The sequence below is a fragment of the Beta vulgaris genome, chromosome 5 (genome assembly GCF_026745355.1).
Source record: "Beta vulgaris subsp. vulgaris cultivar EL10 chromosome 5, EL10.2, whole genome shotgun sequence".
NCBI lineage: Eukaryota > Viridiplantae > Streptophyta > Magnoliopsida > Caryophyllales > Amaranthaceae > Beta > Beta vulgaris.
Genome location: NC_079206.1, coordinates 9,990,511 through 10,012,855, shown reverse-complemented (window position 1 = coordinate 10,012,855; position 22,345 = coordinate 9,990,511). Strand labels below are relative to the sequence as shown.

The following is a 22,345-nucleotide window of genomic DNA, read 5'->3' as shown; positions in this document are numbered from 1 at the left end:
TGTAATGCGGCAAAGTTGATTTGATGTTTTATTATCACTATTATGATAAACTGAAACTTGATAGGTAATATAATTTGTAACACGGAGATATATTAGTATATTACTCATTTACTTGATAGATCAATTAATGTAGGAGCCGAATGTGTGTCAACTTAAAAGCATAATTACTTTTACTTAAAATAAAAAATCAATATAAGCTTTAGTTGGTTAGTGTATTTGTATCTCAAAGTAGAGGTTGTGGGTTCGAGTCTTAACACACGCATTTTTATTGTTTAATTTGTATCAATGCTTGAGAGGGGGGAACATGTGACAGCATAACAATTGTTAGGGGTGTAAGTGGACTATTAAAGATTAAGAGTTCAATACAACCCAGTTACATTTGTCGAACTAGATAGAACTGAAAAATGTTTAGGCTGGACTTGTACTCAAATTTTCAAGTCCAAATATTTTCATATAGGATTTTGACTCATACTTTTGAAGTCCAATGAGTCCAATCCAGGCAAAAAAATATTTTAGCGTACAATATATAATATACCCAATCCAAAAAAGTGGACTCAAAATATATTTCTTAACATTTTTTTTAAAAAAAAAATTAGACTTTTTAACATTCGCGCTTTAAATTTTTTTACCTGGTGTCAGAATTTGCACTTATCCTCCAAAATACAAAGGGACAAGTGAAAACTCAAAAGGAAAAAAGTTACTTTAACCCGTTGGCGCGTTTTGTATTATGCAATTTGCATTTTATTAGACATTAAAAATGTACTTCCTCCGTTTCTTTTTATTTGCAACGGTTTGACTTTTACACTATTCACCAACTCTACTTAGTTTATGTTTGGTGATTTATAGTTAAGGAAAAACATATTCATGTGGGATCTTGTTAGACTCGTCTGAATGTATATTTTTCGAATATATACTTTTTATAATTTTTATTTATCGGTAATTAAACTTATTGATGGTTGAAATTATGCATTGGCAAGCGTGAAAGTCAAACTGTTGCAAATAAAAAGAAACAGAGGAAGAATATAACTTAGTTTATGGAATGATGTAATGAGTTCAATTTTTCAAATTTTAATGATTATATCATGAGAAAACATTGTGAATCGGCAAAAAAAAAAAAATATATTATACAATAATCGTACTAAACTGGATTTGGACTCAAGAAAAAAATTCAAGAATGAACTGGACTGGACTCACAAAAAGTTTGGATTGGATTTGGACTCAAATCCAAAAAACTTTGAAATGCATTTGAATTTGGCAAAGTTTATTCCAGTTTAATTCACTTATACCTGTAAATATGCTTATAAAAAGTAACATTATTATCAAATGATATTTTATTTAATTTTCATACAATATTTAAATCATTAACATGTAGGTAAATATATTAATAATTAAAGATATGTTGTAAGACAGTAAAAGGCAGTAAGACAAAAAATCAAAGATTATTAGTATTACGTGCCATGGATTATTGCAACGTAACATTATTCTACACCATTAGTGGCGATTTGTTTTATTATTATTAACTATAGGTGTTGCCTCGAATGAAGTCCCAAATCATGGTATATAATTCGTTTATTATTTTTTAATAAAATTAATTGAATTATATGTCCCATATCAGCGTATACATTTAGATTTCACACGTGACGAGTTGACGACCTCCTATACTTCATAACTTTTAATTAGTATTGAGTACCGGATTCATAATAAATTAAATATTATAATTCACTTTTCACAAAATGTGTCACTCTTTTAAGTCAAGATGAGTCATTTTCAAACAAATAATAATTGGTTACCTCAAATGAGTTAATTGTATATATGTAAAAGTAACCTATTTAGGACAAAAGGTTACTCATGTCTAAATGGTAATTTTTTGTATTAAATAAATCACTCCTATATAAGTTTATAAGTGTTTATATATTTAAGAAAAATAGTTATCCGTTGCATAAACTCGTAATATACAACGGATCGGTCCTTTAAATACTTGATTCGACACAATAAAGTTTGTCATACTTCCTCCGTTTTTTTTAGATGTTACACTTTCTATTTTAGGAAATTTTAAATTAGATGTTACACTTTTATTTTGGGTAATAACTTCTCTCTATCTCTCTCTTATTACATGTTCACATGGGGCCCTTTTGTTTTTCATTCTCTCTATCTCTCTCCACTCCAAAAATTACCTAGGAGCCCGTGATTTGAAAAGTGTTACATCTAATAAAAAACGGAGGAAGTATTATTTTTCAAATCATAAAGACACGTACGTAATTTGCATTCCTACCTGTAATTGATTGAAATTAACTACAATATACTTTTCTCAAATTCCTCCTTCAGATTGGTAATATTGTATCTTTTATTTTGTACAGAGCTAAGCATAAATTAAGGTTTGGTGGGCCCATTAGAAATTTTCATAATGCAATTACAAAGTTGATTTGATATTTTATTATCACAATTATGGTAAACGGAAACTTAATAGGTAATGTAACTTGTAATACGAATATATTAATATATTAGTCATATACTTGATAGGTCAATTAATGTAGGAGTGCAATTTTTGTGTCAACTTAAGAAGCATGATTACTTCTACTTTCAATTAAAAAAAATCAATATGAGCTTGTAAAATTAGTTGGTTAGTGTATTTATACCTCAAAGGAGAGGTTGTGGGTTTGAGTCTTAACCCACATATTTTAATTATTTAATTTGTCTCAATTGCTTGAGGAGGGAGAGAAAACATGTGGCAGCATATCATTTGTTTGCTTTGGATTTTAAATATATAAATATATATATATATATATATATATATATATATATATATATATATATATATAATATATATATATATATATAATATAATATATATATATATTAATATATAATATATATATATATATATAATATATATATATATAAATTTATTACTTATCGTGCATGAATTTAGCTAGCTTAATTAACAGGAGTACAATGATTAGCTTTTGGTCCCCAAAGTGCTGGCAAGTCTTAAATTTGCTTGTTGCTGGTTGCAAATATGTCAATTTTTATCAAGACGAATGAGCCATCAATCAACATCAGATATTGAGCACTAATCGATAAGACCATAGAATAATCTCAATCAGAGTTTAGTTTGATTTTCTTGTTCTAGTAAAAACAACAATTGGTGTGTAAAACTCTAAGGATGTCTATATATATAACACCTTAGGTTTAAAGTAAAATCTGAAAGAATGATTTCCCTTGATCATTTCCATAATGAAATTGTCAACATATACAAGCTATAGCTACAGAATAGGAAACAGCTAACTAATAGCCTAAATACAAGCCTAATTACACGAGATATGCTACAAGCTAAGTATAACAAACGTTGACTTAATTTACAGTAAAGAATATTATTAAATATTCTTTATTATTCTAACACACCCCCGCAATCGAATCGGGAGGTCGTCGAATGCTGAGATTGTCACGGAAATCTTCAAAAAGAACCAAGGGAAGGCCCTTTGTGAATATATCTGCAAGCTGGTGACGGGAAGGCACATGTAAGACCCGGACCTGACCACGGGTAACTTTTTCGCGAACAAAATGGATATCTAGCTCAATGTGCTTAGTGCGCTGATGGTTGACAGGATTACCAGAAAGATATATAGCACTCACATTATCGCAATAAACCAAAGTTGCCTTCTGAATCGGACAATGGAGCTCAAGTAAAAGATTACGTAACCAACATGATTCAGAAACCACATTGGCTACACCACGGTACTCGGCCTCTGTACTAGAACGGGACAAAGTAGGTTGCCTTTTAGCAGACCAAGAGACCAAGTTATCCCCAAGGAACACACAGTAGCCGGATGTGGAACGACGAGTGTCAGGACAACCATCCCAATCAGCATCTGTGTAAGAAATACGGGATGATGTCGAGGACGGATACAAATGTAGACCATGATCAAGTGTCCCATGAATGTAGCGCACAATGCGCTTAAGAGCATGCATATGTTCCTCCCGGGGATCATGCATAAACAAGCAAACCTGCTGGACTGCATAATAAATATCAGGTCTAGTGAAGGTGAGGTACTGAAGAGCCCCTGCAAGGCTACGATAATGAGAAGGATCCTCATAAGGTGTGCTCGCATGAGCACTCGTCTTGGGCTTGGTATCCACAGGAGTAGGAGATGGTTTACAAGAGGCCATACCAGCACGTTCAATAATCTCAAGAGCATACTTTCTTTGAGACAGAAACAAACCACCTGCATGACGTGTCACAGCAATGCCTAAAAAATAACTCAAGGACCCAAAATCCTTCATGGCAAACTCAGTGCTAAGACTTGTCATGATAGACTGACGTAATGCATCAGAGGAAGCAGTTAAAATAATGTCGTCAACATAAAGCAGAAGATAAGCCAGATCAGAACCATTCTGATAGATAAACAAGGAATGATCAGACTTACTATGAGTAAACCCAAGTGTGGCGACAAATCAATACGAAATGAATGTGCAAAGCACAAAATTCGTAATACAAACTCTTTCCCTTATTTCCAAACGTTACCCATGACATCATAATTCATACCCCTAGAATTGAGGCGTAGTTTCTTTAGAATTAAAATTCATGATCAATATTGGAGGAGCAAATTAGTTAATTTGTTGAATTCCCTCAAAAAATAGTTAATAATTTCAATAAACTATCAATAAAATAATGCTTGAATTCATATTACAATCCAAAGGAGACATAGGAGTAGTCGAGTAGTGGCACTCCCGAGTCCTCGTCTCCTAGGAACTTGTCTCTAGATCAAATGCTCATGTTAGCACGAAAATTAGGCTACTTATAAAGTTCATTGTTAGGTTTGCTTAAACATCAAAAAAAAAGGTTTGACATTTAGGACTACTAAAGATTGAAAAAAAGGTGACTATTTTTTTGACATCAAGAGAAACGTACAATCTAAATATTAATAGAAACACTACCTTTGAACCGACTCCACTGTGCTAGGTCACGAGCATTTTTTACTGTAGCTTTGGATACTTTGACCACAGGGAGTTATTATAGTCGGCGTCCCAAAGTTTGATTTGACTTACCGTCCAGTGGATTGAGATATCCAACCTTTTGTGAGATCAGAGAGACTGAACCAATAATGCTGAATCTGTGTTGATATGAAAATGTGTGTATCATTTGGAGGTGGCCCATACTAGCGCCCTAAGCACCGCCTTAGCCTCAGTCTAAAGGGTAGAGTTGGCCATCGCAAATTCCTTCCCCTTCCATAGGTTGGCTCCCATCCTTGTCACGGACCCAAGCATATCCACTTTGTTGGGTCATATGGTCCCAAGAGCCATCAATGAGCAGTGGGATTGCTGGAACCCCATAGGTTAGGATCCCTAGAGTTACAATCAGAAAATCCGGGGGGAGAAGAATAAGGGTGGGCGAGGTTCTCATTAGATCGAAGTTTCCCTCAAAGTGTTGCTATTGTCGGAAGGATTCAGTTATGGTTTCAGATATAGTGATAAGATTGGCTGATTGTTGCCTTAAAACGACATGATTTCGAGTAAGCCAGATACTCCATAGTGTGGCAATGAAGGTGGGAAGGCGAGTGCTACCCTGTTTATTTACTCTGCCGAATTTGTTTAGCCAGGATATTAGTCATTGTTGTATAGGAACATGAGGTTCCAATCTATAATCCAAGGTAAACTGGCTAGAAGACCAAGCTGGTAGTGTGCTAGGGCAAGATTGAGTGCAGTGTTCGATGTCCTCAACAGGAGAGATACAAAGTGGGCATGCAGTTGTTGACCCTAGATTTCTTCTGGCCAAATTAGCTTTCACTGCAACGTTGTTGTGCCACAACTTCCATATGAAGAATTTCCATTTGGGCATGCTGCGCGAACTCCACATGTATTTGAAAAAAACTGAATCTTGTAGAGCATTCATGCTGCTGATATCCTGTTCCTTCAAGAGGATAAGTAAGCTAACTTGGTACTAATGTTCGCTGAACGAGCGAGTATGAGGCCAGTAGAGGGAATCGGGTGGTTTTTCGGTCTGGAGAAGGTCAGACCCTAGAATACTTCTGGCATTGTTGGTGGTAAAGAGTTTATTGAAGTGGTTGATAGTGAATCAGGTGGCTTACACGGAGTGTTGCAGTTTGAGATAGGGTAACTTCATCGCGAAAGGCACGAGTGTGACCATGAACCCTTTTGTGCATTGAGGCTAAAATGTGTTGACGATTCCCCACATGCCAAGCGCTGTGGGTATGTAACATTCACTTTGCATTCCACAACCCTTGAAATCCCTAAGACAGATGAGCCTTTCTAGTATGCAATTTGTAACTCTGGTTTGGTACACCAAAGACCTTGGCTACTAAGAGGTGGGACTTGTTGTAAATCCTATCCATTTTTTCCATGAGGAGAACGTTACTGAAAATACCCACGTTGCGTATGCCGAGACCGCCATCTCCTTTTGGGATTTGGAGAATTTCGTTTTTTTTTTCTCCATGCTATCCCCTTACCCCCAAGTACAGACCTGTGTGCAGTACAGACCTGTGTGCAGTACATACCATAAATGGAGTCGGTGCTCAGAATTCTCACTGGATTCTCCGTCCTTTCTTATTTTCTTCTTTTTTAACCCTATTTTTTTACTAAAACAAAAAGGGACGCATGTCTTCATTTTCTCCTTGCTTCCTCAACTGAACCCAAAGCTTTTCTTCGCCAAATTCCCTCTTAGGGCCTGTTCTCCCCAGCTTATTTTCAGTTCAGTTCAGTTCAGTTCAGTTCAGTTCAGCTCTAATAAGTTCAGTTCAGTTCAGTTCAGCTCCAATAAGTTCAGTTCAGTTCAGTTCAGCTCCAATAAGTTCAGTTCAGATCAGTTCAGTTCAGATCAGTTCAGTTCAGCTCTATTCTTTTATAACCATTTTGTTAAATATTATTATTATTATGTTGGTATAATTTATTTTACTAATTACTATTATTATTATTTAAATATATATCATTACTATTAAGTATTATTATTATTATTATTATTATTGTTGTTTCTATATATTTTTTTTATTGTAGCTTTACTAATTATTATTACTATTATTATTAGGAGGAACATGGTTTAGGTCAAAGCACAAATAAACCCACTTTTTTTAGCCCATAAACCAATCAAATCGCGTCAAGACGGTTTATGATGTAATTTTCGCGGTCCAACCCAATCATTATTTTTATTACTAAATATTTTTAAATTATTAAATCTAATTATGAAAATAGTAATATTAATTTACTTCTTTGATATTATTGTTATTATATATCATCGTCAAGTATTAATATATTAATACAAATAATATAAAATAATTATTATTAATTAATTACTATCATTAATTATTATTATTATTATTAATTTATGATTATTAATATTATTTATTTATAACAGTCATTTAAAAATATTCAAAATACTACTATTATTATTATTCATTATTATTACTTATCATTATAATTATTATTTAATATTCATATTATTATTGTTTAAAATATTATTTATATATTTATTACATTCAATTTATTTCAATGTAATATAATTCAATTCAATTTAATTCAATTCAATTCAGTTCAGTTCAATTCAGTTCAGTTCAGTTCAGTTCAGTTCAGCTCAGCTCTGATAAGTTCAGTTCAGTTCAGTTCAGCTCCGATAAGTTCAGTTCAGTTCAGTTCAGCTTTGATAAGTTCAGTTCAGTTCAGTTCAGTTCAGCTGTTTTATGCCGAAGAGAACAGGCCCTTACTTCCCCAAATCCCCTCTTTCTTCCCAAATGAATCCTAAATTCTGAAAGAGGGAAATCCACATAACAACCATGAGCTCAGCTTCATTTTCAAATTTCAAGAAAAAATTAAATACCAGTGTAATTGATTGCCTATTGTAGTCCAAACTACTTGAAAGTTCAACCACAATCAAGGAAAATGCTTCTATGACTGTCCAATATCTAACAATCGACTTATAGCCCGTGAGAATTTTGATCATCAACGTCATTATGGTACGGATTGCACTTAGGTCCGTACTTTGTGGTGTTTAAGCTATAAGTCGTAGTTGAAGTTGTTTGGTGCACCAACGCTATAGTTTAGCGTTTTGAGGCCAATTTTGCCTTTTATATATGTAGTTTTTTTTTTTAATTTACATTTAAAGTTACATAAGTGAATAAATACAAAAATAAATATAAACTCGGGTAAGTTTTTTCATGGTGCGCATGAAGGAGAACAGATGGAACAAAAAGACAAGGAGGAGGAGTAAGTATTAATATGTTGACGTGAAGTGAGTGTGTAATTTGAAGCAGACAAACAGTATGTGGTAACTACATGTGGACTTAACGGGGGACGATATGCACAAGATTAAGATAGGGTGATCTGAGTGAGTGATAGAGGTAAGAAGAAGAAGGAAGGGGGGTTCACGAGAATAGGATGGGCGCAATAACAATGACTATTATCAACGTGGTCCATGCAATGCAACATTTTGTAAGTATAAAGTTAGCTCTCTAGGGGAATGGAGTGAATTTCACGCGTCCTTTCGCTTTTTAAAATTTTCCACACTTTGAATTTTAGGTACACCCCTATATTACAGTACACAAGACGAAAAGCTATTAATATAGAGAAAAAAAATAATTTACAACTCTTTGAAAATTACGTATCAGTTTCCCCCATTTCTTCTTCTGATAATTTTTTACTATGTATTTATGGTCGTCATTAATTACGCATATATATATTTGCTTATTTTTACATAAACACATGATACAAATTTTCTTTTGAAAACACTACTTTAAAACCCTGCCTAAGGAAGTACACCTTTATAAAGTGGGGGACTACTCTACTCATTTTTTTTTTTTGTACAACAATAATATAATTGACAAATAGTAACGAGCCAACCAGCTAGTTTATTTTGGCTAACTTATAGTATTAGTTTGGTTATTCATACTATTTCATAATGTACGTCCCTTTAATTTATTGGCTTTGCCCTATGTTGCCAACACATCTCGTTCGCAAATCTGTACTAGGAACTATGATTGAGCACAAGACAACTGGGTATCCGGTCGAAATTCCGGGAATTAGACCTAGACCCAGTTAGAATCGATTTCTAAAATTTGAAATTGGAATTGGTTGGACCAGAGAGTCATTTTCTGAAACTGGTCTTGGAACCAGTTGGGACTAGTTCCAATACCGATGAGTACCCGATTCTCTGAAAGTATGATGTAATGTCGATTTTGACTAGAGGTGACTTTCTAAAATTGGTATTGGAATCGGTAGGAACCGATTTTAGTAATGGGTCTCCGGTACCCAATGGCATTCAAAAGCTAAATTGTTTTATTTTTATGCTTAATAAAGACTAAAATAAGAACCATAACATATATCTATAAGTATCCATTGATATAATTTCGGCCAAATTTCTATTGACGAGCTAATAAGTATTAAGACTAAATTATTTATCATATATGAAAAAATCCCACTAGGTTCTTAGTCCGAGACCTGGTTTCGTCAACTATCTAGATTTACTAGAAATCTAATGGGGTACCAGATCCAAAATTGGAAGCACTTGCAACCTGATACTTAGATTTGGACCCAAACCCGATCGCAGCAGGACGAGTTCCAGTTCCGGATCCACCAGGTCCAGCCGATTCTGGGTTTGGAAACGGGTACCCAGTTTTTCTGCTTACCCCTACTATCCAAAATTGGAACCACTAATACATTGCCCAAGATCAAGCGAACTTGGACTACTCAAGTGATTGGTGTCTAACCTTTATGTAGTCTTTAAATGAATCAATTACATTCTATATTGCATTTTGTTTCTTCAGGTTTTCATGTTTGGACTGATGGACGATAAATTTATTAGGGACCAATTGTTAGATTAGTCTTTTATTCAAAGAAAATCTAATTTTTTTGTTGTCTTTTCCTTTACTTATTAGAGAGAAGTTTTCCACATTAAATTTGTATTTGTTCTTGCTTTGATTTTTCTCCGTTTAGATTTGTTTGTATTGTTTTCTTGCTACAATTGTACAACACTTGCGCATTCGTCCTTACATATATCCATATTTGTGTGCTCCCTCTAGTCTCTATCCCCCAAAACAAATACTTTACATCTTTTCTTCTATCATTTCCTCCATATATTATTACTATACAAGTCGTTCTCCCCAATATATTTGATCCGTCCATCAAGCCTACTTGCTTTGTTCAGCCGAAGTACTAAATACTAATGCCAAATTTGAAGGTTCGTGAGAATTGATCGAGGTGTACAATGCATTCACACAAATTGCCTTAAAATTTATGCTCAATTTGATTACCTAATTAGCGTGTTTTATGAACTTGGGCAACTTATTACAACTTTATTACTTACCTTCTTAGTTCTATTCGGTGATTCGGTCTATGTATATCAGAAGTTGCAAAAGATAAGCTTCATCCGAAGACCCTAAAAATGAACGACATTATTAGTTAAGATTTAAGAATAGCTGACATCTCGAACAATTTAATATTCTGATTCGTAACAAATCACAATACACCAATTGTTAATTAATAATCCGATTAGCGCGTCTAATCTCAGACTCTAAAGACTATTAAGAACCTGAAACTCCAAATGTATAGGGAGATTGCAAAAATTCAAAACTGGTGATGATAAATCAAATATTATTTGACATTGTAAATGCATGAGAATTTACCCATATAGGTAACATACTCATATCTTTCTTTAAGTTCAGCCGATGAGCGTATCACAAAGTTTCCGGGTAAGTACAATAACTGTCCTTGTTCAATTGTTTCACAAAAACTTCCCTGGTTCAATTATTTATTTCACAAATCTCCTTCATTGAAAATTTTACGAGATTTTAGAAGGTGAGCATGTGTTATGTAAAATTTTGGGAAATTCTACACGATAGCCTCCAACTTTTAGGTTTTGTATATGATAGTATTTTTAAATTTTTTTATACTTGGTAACCCATAACTTTTAAGTTTTCTACAAGTTAGCACTTTTTGAGTGAATTTCGTTAAGTTGGCGTTAGTTTTGACATTTATTAGTTTGGTACGCAAATCGAGATTTTTTCGACATCGAAAACAAGTATTTCTGATCATTTTTTGACAATTTTGACATTTAATCGAGTCTTCAAGGACATAATTGTCCACCTAATATCTAGAATGAAATTTTTTTCTAGCCATAAAATTGAGAAGTTTTCTGAAATTAACAAAAATTACCTTGATTTACGTATGTGTATGGAAATATCTCAATTCAAATGCCTAGAAAAACTACTCACGTTAGGTTTAGGGGGGCAATTTGGCCCTTAAGGACCCGATTTAAGGCCAAAATTATCAAAAAAAAATGATCAAAAATACTCGTTTCGGTTGTCGAAAAAGTCTCGATTTGCGTGTTAGCTTAATTAATGTTTAAACTAATGACAACTTAACGTAATTCACTTAACATGTGCTACCATGTAGAAAACTAAAAGTTCGGGGCTACCAAGTAAAAAAAAAATTTTAAGAAGTACTACCATGTAAAAAACCTAAAAGTTAGGGGATAACATGTAGAATTTCCCTAAAATTTTAGATGGTGATATTTTGTAATCTTGATAGTAACCCTAAACTTTGTATCACTAGGGGGAAAAAACATAAAGGGCTGCGCAGGAAGGGCTGCGCTTTTCGTAAAAGCGCAGCCCTACTAGTGAAGGGTTGCGCTTATTTAAAAAAGCGCAGCCCTACTAAGTAGAAGGGCTGCGCATTTTAAAAAAAGTGTAGCCCTTCACTAGTAGGGTTGCGCTTTTTTAAAAAAGCGCAGCCCTTCTGTAGGTAAGAAGGGCTGCGCTTTTAAAAAAGCGCAGCCCTACTAAGTGAAGGGCTGCGCTTTTTAAAAAAGCGCAGCCCTTCTGCTTAGTAGGGCTGCGCTTTTTTAAAAAAGCGCAGCCCTTCCTGAAAAAATTTGAAATTTCGGAATCGCGGGCTTTGAAATATTGAGCGGGGATTCGTCAAATATATTATCCCTCATTCTCTCTCCTCTCTCACGTCCCTCATTATTCCTTTCCTCCTTCTCTCTCATCCTCTCTTCTCTCTTCTCTCTCATCCTCTCTTCTCTCTTCTCTCTAAAAACTCCCATAAACATTTGCGACAAAAACCGTGAAATGATTTGCACTAAACATGGCGACGGAGTCCGATTGCCTATTGTGATACATTTTCGGAAGCGGAACGAGCCAACGAGTCAAACTCACCGCTACGCCGTAACGTTTAGGCTTTTTAAGCCATCCGAGTTCGTTTAAGCCTCCAAATAGCCATTTTAAGTTTTTCCGAAATTTTTTTTTCCCCTTAAATTATGTATTTGGGTTTTGTTTTATGTATTTAAACATTATTAGGTTGTAGTTCTTGTATTTTCAGATCTATAATGTTCTTGTATACTTCTCTTTGTTTATATGTTTTGATTAATGTTCTTGTATATTTCTCTTTGTTTATATGTTTTGATTAATGTTCTTGTATACTTCTCTTTGTTTTGATTAATGTTCTTGTATACTTCTCTTTGTTTTGATTAATGTTCTTGTATACTTCTCTTTGTTTATTTTGATTAATGTTCTTGTATACTTCTCTTTGTTATTTTGATTAATGTTATTCTTGTATGCTTCTCTTTGTTTATTTTGATTAATGTTCTTGTATACTTCTCTTTGTATATAATTTCTTGTATTTTCATCTTTGTTTTGATTAATGTTCTTGTATACTTATTGATACTTCTCTTTGTATATTAGTTTTTGTTCCTTTTTTTCATTTTCGTTTCATTCTTTTTATTGTTTTGGGTTTAGTATTTTCGTTTCGTTTCTCTTCTCTTCTGTTTAATTTCAGAAAATGTGAGATTATGAGTAAAAAAATGACAAAAAAAAAAATTTTTTTTTTATTTTTTTTTTAGTAGGAAGGGTTGCGCTAGTTAGGAAAAAGCGCAGCCCTTCTAGCCCAGAAGGGCTGCGCTTTTTCTTAACTAGCGCAGCCCTTCTGGGCTAGAAGGGCTGCGCTTTTTCCTAACTAGCGCACCCCTTCTAGCTTAAGGGCTGCGCTTTTCTAGCGCAGCCCTACTTAAAAAGTGAAGGGCTGCTACTTAAAGGGTTGCTGTCAAAAAGCGCAGCCCTACATGCCTTTTTTAGCGCAACCCTTCTTCATTTTTCCACTAGTGTATAAAGTAACTTTTGTGACCCTTTTTTAAGTTCTATTTACAAGCCGTTATCTAATAAAAAAAGTTATTCCAAAATAAAATATATGTTTCCCTTTCTCAATAAATTTTCAATGCGGTGGGATCTTTTCCCTAAATTCTAATTGTATGTTGGGGTATATCCCAAGATGCACATTGGAGAGATAAGAAAGATCGATTTGCCTAGTTTACAAGAGTTTACCTACTCCATTAGACCTTTTAAGAAGGAGTTCAAAAACAAATTTGTGCGCCTTAGCTTGGACCAAATAAGTGGACAATATCATATTAACTGTAGAGCAATAGGTGAACTCGTGGGCCTAACAAATGTTATCAGAGGCGACGGTTCGGCTGTGAGAACGTGAATGCGTTAGTAGACCCATGGCTGGCTTGCTGGAGTACGTATGGTGCATGAGATCTAAGAAGACGGGGGAGGCTCTCACTGATAATGTTACAAAAGTTACTTGATGCACTTTATTAATGTAATTTGGATACTTATTTTCTTAAACTTCGATTAAGCCTTTTTCTCTATTAAATAATAATTTATTAACAAACTTTAGAGAATAGAGTAATGGAAGTTACTTTATGCAAAGCTAAGAAGGGTCACCATCTAGAATTAAAAAAAATATTCACCATATAGAATTTCGCAAAACACAGAGTCACCATCCATAATTTCTTTTAAGTTTTTTTTAAAAAAAATATCGAGTTCATTGAATTAATTAGGGTTAGCAGATGGAGTTGTTACATTTTATAAGATATGAAAAAGGGTTATTAGCGTAATAATCCAAGAAAGAGGAAGTAAGTTCAAACCAATTACAAGTTAATTACAAGTATTCGAAAAGAGATTTAATTCCAAAATCAATTGATAATAGGAGGAATGATTTCTCAAATAAGTGGATAATTTAAATCCAAGAAATTAAAGAGGAAGAGAGTTCGAGCCATGATACTTAAAAAGAGTTTTAATCCCAAAACTAATTGATAATAGGATGATTATTGATTCCTCGAGCTTATAAAGTGGGTAATTTCTCATTTGTAATGTAGGACAAATTTTTATGTGCACAATAACGAACAATTCAACACTTGCTAGCATAGGTAAGGGTCCTTAGAGTTAGAGCAAACTAGCAAGTTACACAATAATCATCCTCATTTGGGAAGTAACATCCAAGAGACTAAGAGAGGTCCTTAAAAATTTCGTGTTCCTGTTATGTCAGTTTCAGCCTTATTGGTGGTTCGTGTTAATAATTGTCACCTCTAAGTTTTGCATAGGCAACTACTTACATAAAAACTTGTCTTCTACTCATTGTATCCATATAAAGAGATTCCTGCAAAATCTAAGACATTTGGATCACCTAATTCATCCAATCCAATGGGAGAGGTTCTGAGGCTGAATCATTGAATTACTTTCATCCTTTTAGTTTTGTAGACGTTTAAATCGCTTACTCAAGAAGCAATAGATCTGGCTGAGAATGTATATTGTGAGAAAGTGGTCCAAGAGAAGGTGGATGGCATGCATGCATATAATAAACCAACGTATTAGTAGTACGATGCTTATGCAAGTACTTGGAAGACTGATATACAAGTGCACATAAATTAGCTTGGACACCACAATTTGAACCGTAAAGCCAAATGTATAAAAACAAAAACTCTATTTGTACTTGCAGCCAGAGAGAATGAGAGGGATAAGACCATAATATGTGTTATAACTTTCTCTGAGGAGTACTTCATAAGTGTCCTACCTAGTTGACATTTGACAATATATGTATAAAAGCTAAAAGAGCCAACCAAATAAACAGCAATATGTAGCAGTAATTGCTTTTTAGACATATGGGAATTGGGAAATGCATGCACAAAGTGATCATAAATTATTGGAGCCATTATTTTAAAACCAATAAAGATCCTGAGTTTTTTGTGCTTTTTTAAATATTACTATTATAATTAATGACACTGTTTTTACTTCTCGTATTTATATGTTTTAGGAATGTTGGTCCATTAGCATCTTAATGATGGGTACGTATGGTATATGATCATGACCGTAATGCCTTTGTTTAAAAGTTGACAATGTCAAGTTATATGTAGTGTTATACTTACAAGTATATATATTGGGTGATCAAGTTTAATTTAATAGATTATGACATTCTTACAGGGCCGGTTCTGAGGGTAGGCAAGGAGTGTCACCGCCCAGGGCCCACGATCGTGTGGGGCCCAAAAAAAGAAATTAACTATGACCAGTTAAATAAAAATTGATACACTTTTTGAATATTTAGTGAAATTTGTGCTATTTTGTACAATTTTTAATAATATTATGTGCTTATTTTTTTATTGGTATCATTAGTAAAATATAGATTATAGTTTTAGGTACGAAGGTTTTAATTATATGGCCTATAAAATATTAGGATCGACTCATATAGGGACCTATGTTTTTAGGTCCGGCTAGGACCCAAAAATTATCAGGAACGGCCCTGCATTCTTATTCTCGATCTAATCCTTTCTTTCTTATATTGAGATGACCACGTATGATTTATTCGTTTTTCAATGTGTTGATACTTTACAATGGCTCTACTTTGTAAATAGAGAATTGGGTTTATATTAGAGGATTTGATCGTAGGATTGACAAGTTAAAAATCCTTTGATGTTGGTGTTTGGTAATTGGTAGATATATAGTAAATGAAAGAGCAGTTTAGACCTAATATGCTAATTTTGAAAATGCTTTTGGGAGGAGATTTTTTTTGGTGAGAGAGGATTAAACATGTTGAGGTGAAATGACATTTAGGTTAAAATACAATCAACTATCACTTATGACTTATCCATCAAACATCATACAACCACTTGATACATTTATCTATTTAAAATAATCAATGTAATTAGCTATCAACTAACAACTATTACAAGATTGTCACGATAAAAATCCTACATTGAATCGATAAAGGGGACAAAGTTAGATCAATAGAATATTGTCATAAGATCCTACTAAGTGTATATTCTCTTCACTTTATTCTAGAAACGTATGACTTATTCTTGTCAAAACCATATCATATATACCAGACCGGATGAGAATATATTTTATTTCTCTACACTTAAAATCAAATATCTTCATTTTTATCTTAGTTATTATGAAAATTAAATATTTGAAAAGTACATGACGAGACGGTTCCAACAAAATCTCACATGAATATGCTTTTCTTATTAATTAACTAGATCAAGACTATATCTTAATAGATTCATACCAATCACCTATTTCAGATCAAGAAAACATAGCTTAAATGGAGAAAAAAAGGGTAATAGTAATGTAACAATATTATTAAAACTGTATCTTTGAGGTAACCGAAATGCTAATAAGCATCTTTATTTTCACGTCTACAAGTAATTATCACAAATACACTAGACTAGATACTCTAGTTGATATATTATGTACAAGGCTCTCAATTAGGATATAAAGAATGCTAATAAGACTTAATTGATATAATTATATGAATTTCTTTGATATATAGATAGATTGTAACAATTCTGCAACCATTATCAAGTACTAATAGCATGCATATGCATAAAAGAGGTAAGTAGTAATGAGAAACTTAAAGTCTAATATATCATATAACTCCAAAGCTTATAAAGTTAGGGGTTGGACATCTTATCGAGCAACCCGGGCTTTGTTACCATGTCAATTTTAAGATTATCTGAAATAGGCAATAAAGAGGAGGAGAGTTTAGCCTACTTACAAGCACAAGGAGGTTCCATCTTAAAACCAATTGGTGATATGAGGAGTAACTCCAAAGCTTGTAAAGTGGTTTAGTCTCTCCTCTTTCTCCAGTAGTGTGGGACACTCACATGTAATTATCAATGAGATTCAACACTAATATGAGCAGTTCCTATAAATTATAAGATAAACAGTATTTTCTGTCTGTTTTTTTTTTTAATTTGAGACAACTCACATGTATACCCGAGTTAGTTTTAAAAATATTGTGGTCCTAAAATGGACAATAATTGTTAAAATTCGGTAGACGACATTTGTGTTTGATTTGGGATATAGATAGGACGACGATAGATGATGATGCGTGTAGCAACATAAGGCATCAGCTATCACTAAGTAAGGGACGAGGAAGAGGGGGTACTTGTTCCAAATCAAGAAGCTTAAAAAAGTGAGAGACTGTTTAGTGTAGTTACTGGATTTGATGAGTCATTAATGAATATGACGATAGCCTACAACCTATAAATGGACAAGAGATGCGTGTTGCTACTCTTCTAAGATGGTTTCTAAGGTTGTTTGTACTTAGTACTCCTCCGATCTTTTAATCAATAATAATGTAATATTCGTATTTTTTGACGGTTTTAATATATACAACTTTAAAGATTAATATACGAATTAATTATTTTTTAAAATTGTTTTTATTTTTTTAAGGTAAGATGAAGTCCCTTGCAAGGAAGGGGGGAAATTAGGGATCCTTCCTTGCAAGGGGCCGGGTGAGACTCGGCCCTATGACCTCTGAGATCGAAGGTGATGCCGATACCACTAGGCTATCACTTGCTGTTCTTTTAAAATTGTATTAATAATATAAATATATGGTTAGATAAACTCATTGTAGTTAGATACACAAACAACCCAAGTGGATAGAGCTCTATAGACTATAATTAAGCACATGTAACAGTATAACCACAATTATCTCACTTTAAGGAGTACTTAGCTTGCTAATGATGATAACCATAAACTAAAATTAAGGTTAGACTTGGACTAGACTAGAATGCTTGGATTGGGTTGGTTGTTTTAATAAAGTTTGATATGCAAAACTAAAATAAAGCCACCATAATTTCTCTTTACACAAAGAAGTGGGTGCCTATATAAAGCCTACACATATAGCTAGGTGAGGTATGGGGGGGCAAAGTATTATCTAGTGTGGAGTAAGATGCTTGATAATTAGGTTATACTATATGGGCTACTTACAATTAGTAGCTAAAACCTATGTCTTAGCTTGTAGACTTGTAGTAGTAGGATTACTAGTAGAATATATGAAATTAATACTATGGGATAAAATAGGAACATTATGCATGCATGTCATTTGTGCGTCAAAAGTTGTGATTCTTAATTCTGTTTATCAAAAGTTTTTTCTCAGTGTATATATATGACTGGTGGGCTGTTTGTCCTTCTAAAGCATGACACTCCTGCGACAACCTTGCTACCCAGACCAATGCCTTCATTTAACTCTTTTACTACACTAATTTGTCAGTGTCTCCAATAAATTCCTCGTCTTTTTTTAAGCCTTACAAACTTTATTTGCCACATTTCCAGCCGTCATTTATGCCCAGGTTAATCTGGAGTGCAAAGGTGTCATAATGAACAACTAATGTGCTTCATACTTTACTTTCACTTATTTCAGCAAAATTAAGTTCAAAGAGGTAGTATTTATCTATGTTGAAAATTCAGTTCAAGGTTGTTAATAAGTTTCAAGAATTTAAGTACAAGATTAATAAGTTAGTAAGCTACACTTAAAATAATATAAAAGTTGATCAAGTTCAATATTTTTTTAAAAATCCATATGAGCCACGAAGGCGGTACAAAGTACAAAGAAGGGGAGGGGGGATTCGAACCTGTGACCTTTCATTCACAACACCTCAATCTTAATCACTATGCCAAGACATCATTGGTTGCTCAAGTTCAATATACAAGTATTGTATTAAGTGTTGATTAGTTTTTTCTTGAAAGGAAGTGTTGATTAGTTAAGAGGGCTATAGCATAGATAATTAGTTAGTTTCAATGTTGTAAGTTAAGTGAAAATCAAATTAGGTAAAGATAATGCATCTTAAAGTATACATTACACCTAATAGATCCTTATACATCCAGAGATTTTGCACGGTGACAGATTATTTGAAAATTTTGAGAGTCTTCTTTCGTGTAACGGGTTGGATCAACCAATATGACACACATAAAATAATGGAAAAAAAGTCTCCAGCTGAAATTTGGTAGGTATTCTTGAAAGATTGGATTTATATTTTGGCTCCATTTGACAATACTAGTTTAAAATAAATTGAAATTGATAAGTTAATTGAAACTTATAAGATAAAGTTGAAGCTAATAAGGTATCTTATTAGCTTAACTGTTTGTAAAATTAGTTGTTTAAGTTGGTAAATTATTTTGGCAAATTAGTTGTTATCAAATTTAAAAAAGATTTTTCAAAATTTCGGTTTGACCACCTGAAATTTTATTTTAGATAATCCCCAAACACTACTAATTATTTTAGCACTTAAAATATATTATCACCTTATCATTTAATTCTAAAATGCTTCCTCAAACATAACCTTTATACTAGTTTGCAAAAAGTCTTAATGAAATTCATTTTTACCCCCGAATTAAAATGACTACTATTTCTTACCGTGATAAAAAAATCTAATAGAATTAATCATAGGCATGTTTCCATGTCCACCTCCTCTACATTCTCCAAAAACATATTTCAATCAAATGAATTAGTTTAATTAACATTGACACTTTTTTGTGCGCGTCTCCTAGTGTACGCACCTCTTTGAAATTAAATATCTTTCACTATATATTAGTAAAAAAAAACATAATAAGAATATTAATAAAGTACTAATTAATTGAGACGAATCAAACAAAAAAACTCAAATGACTATGTATTTTTCTTAAAAATTGAGAAAATTTTAAAAAATTATCTCTAAATATGAATGAATAGTATCAAAATTACAAGTGAAAAAGATTTAAAAAAGAGAGAGAGGGGGAATATTTTCTTTCTCCTTATCTAACAGATATACTATACATATATATATTCTCCCTACATAAGTTCCTTTCTCATGTAATTTGTACATTAATCTACTTAGATTTGTAGTTTATACAACTGATACAATAATAAAAAAGCGAACAAAAGCTTTTACTAGTTAGAGGAACATTATCCTATGATCCAAACCACATAATATGATATACTTAATCTTGTTATCTAAGTATTAAATCGAAGTAGGCTAACCCCTAGAAATTGTCTAGAAAAAAGAGGAATTCTAACAACATAATAGAGCTTGTTTATTTAGTAAAGAGGATGAATATTTGGCTAATAGTTATTGAATTTTTTTTTGTTCCATGACCTTAGTGGAAGCATTCTCATATATCTTTCACTTTGTGTAGAACTCACAACTTTCATGATATTCTTTTTCTCTAGATTATCAAAAATGTTACCAAATAGAGTTTGTTTATAATATCGTTTTTTGACAGTTTTTTCCGTGCTTCATTTATTCATTTATTACAAAGAAAAATAAATAAAACCCTAATTTATCTAAAATCTTGACTCTTTATTTTGGCCTGGCATTCCATGTATACATAAATAAAAGGAAGGATTCAATAGATGATCTAATAATTGTTTCATATTGTGCACATTAATTGAACTTGGAGGGAAGTATTAATCAAAAATTTGTGCCTGATCAGAGTTTCCTTGTTATAAAAATTTTGGGTCCATGACAAACAAATTTGAGTTATTGTATTATTTGCTAGCCTTTTTTTTCTTTATAAGAGTTCTTGTACTTCCTGATTAATCATCACTTCAAATTTTAGATAAGTGGTCCAAAATTTTGGTTTCTTAAATTTGGACAGTTCACCATATTATATATGTCAAGTCACAATTGGTAAAAGAGTAAATTTTACTGTTTTTTAAAAGGTCCAACAATTTTTTTTTAACCATGCATGACATGTGGTATAGTGATTGTGCTAGTAGTCTTGGGGCAGTGTTAAATATTCCTACTCTTTTTTTTCCAAATTCTAGACATAGGTATGTGATCTTCATATGTATATATTATTGTAAGGTGAGAAAGCTTTTTCTTATCTATATATTATGATATACATATATATGCTAGCATTTAGGAATCCTGGGGGCTAGATGAGTAGATGCCTAGTCCCTTTTTTAATTTGACTATTATATTTACTTAATTTTTAATAATCTAAATTATAAACTTTCAATATTTTATGATAAAAACTACTCTCCTTTTTTTTTCCCAAAAGGACATTCATAATTGGCTATATACAAACTTCAAGATGCATATATTTACTTGTGCTTTCTCCCAAAACGATTCTATTTTTGAATTGATGTAAATTGTGACTTCTATTTTATTTTCAAAGTTATTCTACCAAGTGAAAGTTAATGAAATTATTGTGTTTCGGAGTACATCCGGATCGAGGCCAAGTTTGGGGTGGTCAAATTTCATTTCTCTCCCAAGGGTGTTGCAGGAATTCGAACACAGGTCCGTGCTACCAAAGCCAGTCCCCATCATCACTGGATCAATACTTACTTGGTGTATAACAATTGCTTTTGAGTTAATAAAACCTAATTATCATGCTCGATATTTTGAGTACTGATTAGGCACGTCTAAGAAAATACTTAAAAGAAGTAACCCTTGATGTGTTTTTCTTTTCGACAGTACATCGCGTTGCATGCTTCCCAAACGCACAAAGTTATTCATCGTATGCCTGTCTTTACTCTTTAGGGTTCTTTGTAATGATATCTATCTCTAAACAAACATTACATTACATCTAATTCTCAATAAGTGATGGAATAACTGGCAATTCATGGCCCTACTACTCTAGCTAGGACCTGGAGAACTTAGACTAGGACCAATCATTTTCTTAACCCTTAACCAACTTGTAGATCTTAACTAGTTATCAGGTTCGGATTATGCTCTGGGTGAGGAAAATTTTCTTTTATTAATATTGTACTTTAAAATGTTAACACTAAATACAACTTGATCTAGTGGTTAAAACTTTAGTATATGAATTTGAGGTAATATATTTATATAGATATTTCCTTCATCACATAATAAATATAACAATTTGATTTTTGCGCCTATTTACATGTCCTAGTTTAACCACAATTTTTTTTTACTGATATATAAAAATAAGTACTTCTTTCATTCTGTTTTGAATAAAACATAGGGAATTGGAGAGATTGAGAGAAAGAAAAAAAAAAAAAGGTATCCATGTGATGAGTAGAGAGAGATGGAGAGAAGTACGTATAACGTTATGTTTATTTTGAAACGACCTTAAATGGTCATTAATGCTTCATTTATTTTAGAACGAAAAAAGTATTAGTTTATAAATGTTAGATTTTCTCAAGGTTGATTATTAAATCAAAATTCACATGCCATACTTCCACTTTGATAGAATACTAGCCTGAATTTTTGTCTTCTCACTTAATAGAAAGAATCTTACTCTTAAGAAACTAAAACCAATGACAAGGAGGAGAGGCACGCCTA

The 22,345-nt window shown here is 32.8% G+C and overlaps 1 protein-coding gene across 1 annotated transcript; it reads right to left on the bottom strand.

Moving 5' to 3' along the window:
• Window positions 1-3,393: 3,393 nt before the first annotated feature.
• Window positions 3,394-7,957, bottom strand: LOC109134859 (uncharacterized mitochondrial protein AtMg00810-like). Its single transcript, XM_048645644.1, has 2 exons — window positions 7,826-7,957; window positions 3,394-4,392 (listed from the first exon to the last, which is right to left on the bottom strand). Exons 1-2 carry the CDS (start codon window positions 7,955-7,957, stop codon window positions 3,394-3,396), a joined length of 1,131 nt encoding a protein of 376 aa, XP_048501601.1.
• Window positions 7,958-22,345: the final 14,388 nt, after the last annotated feature.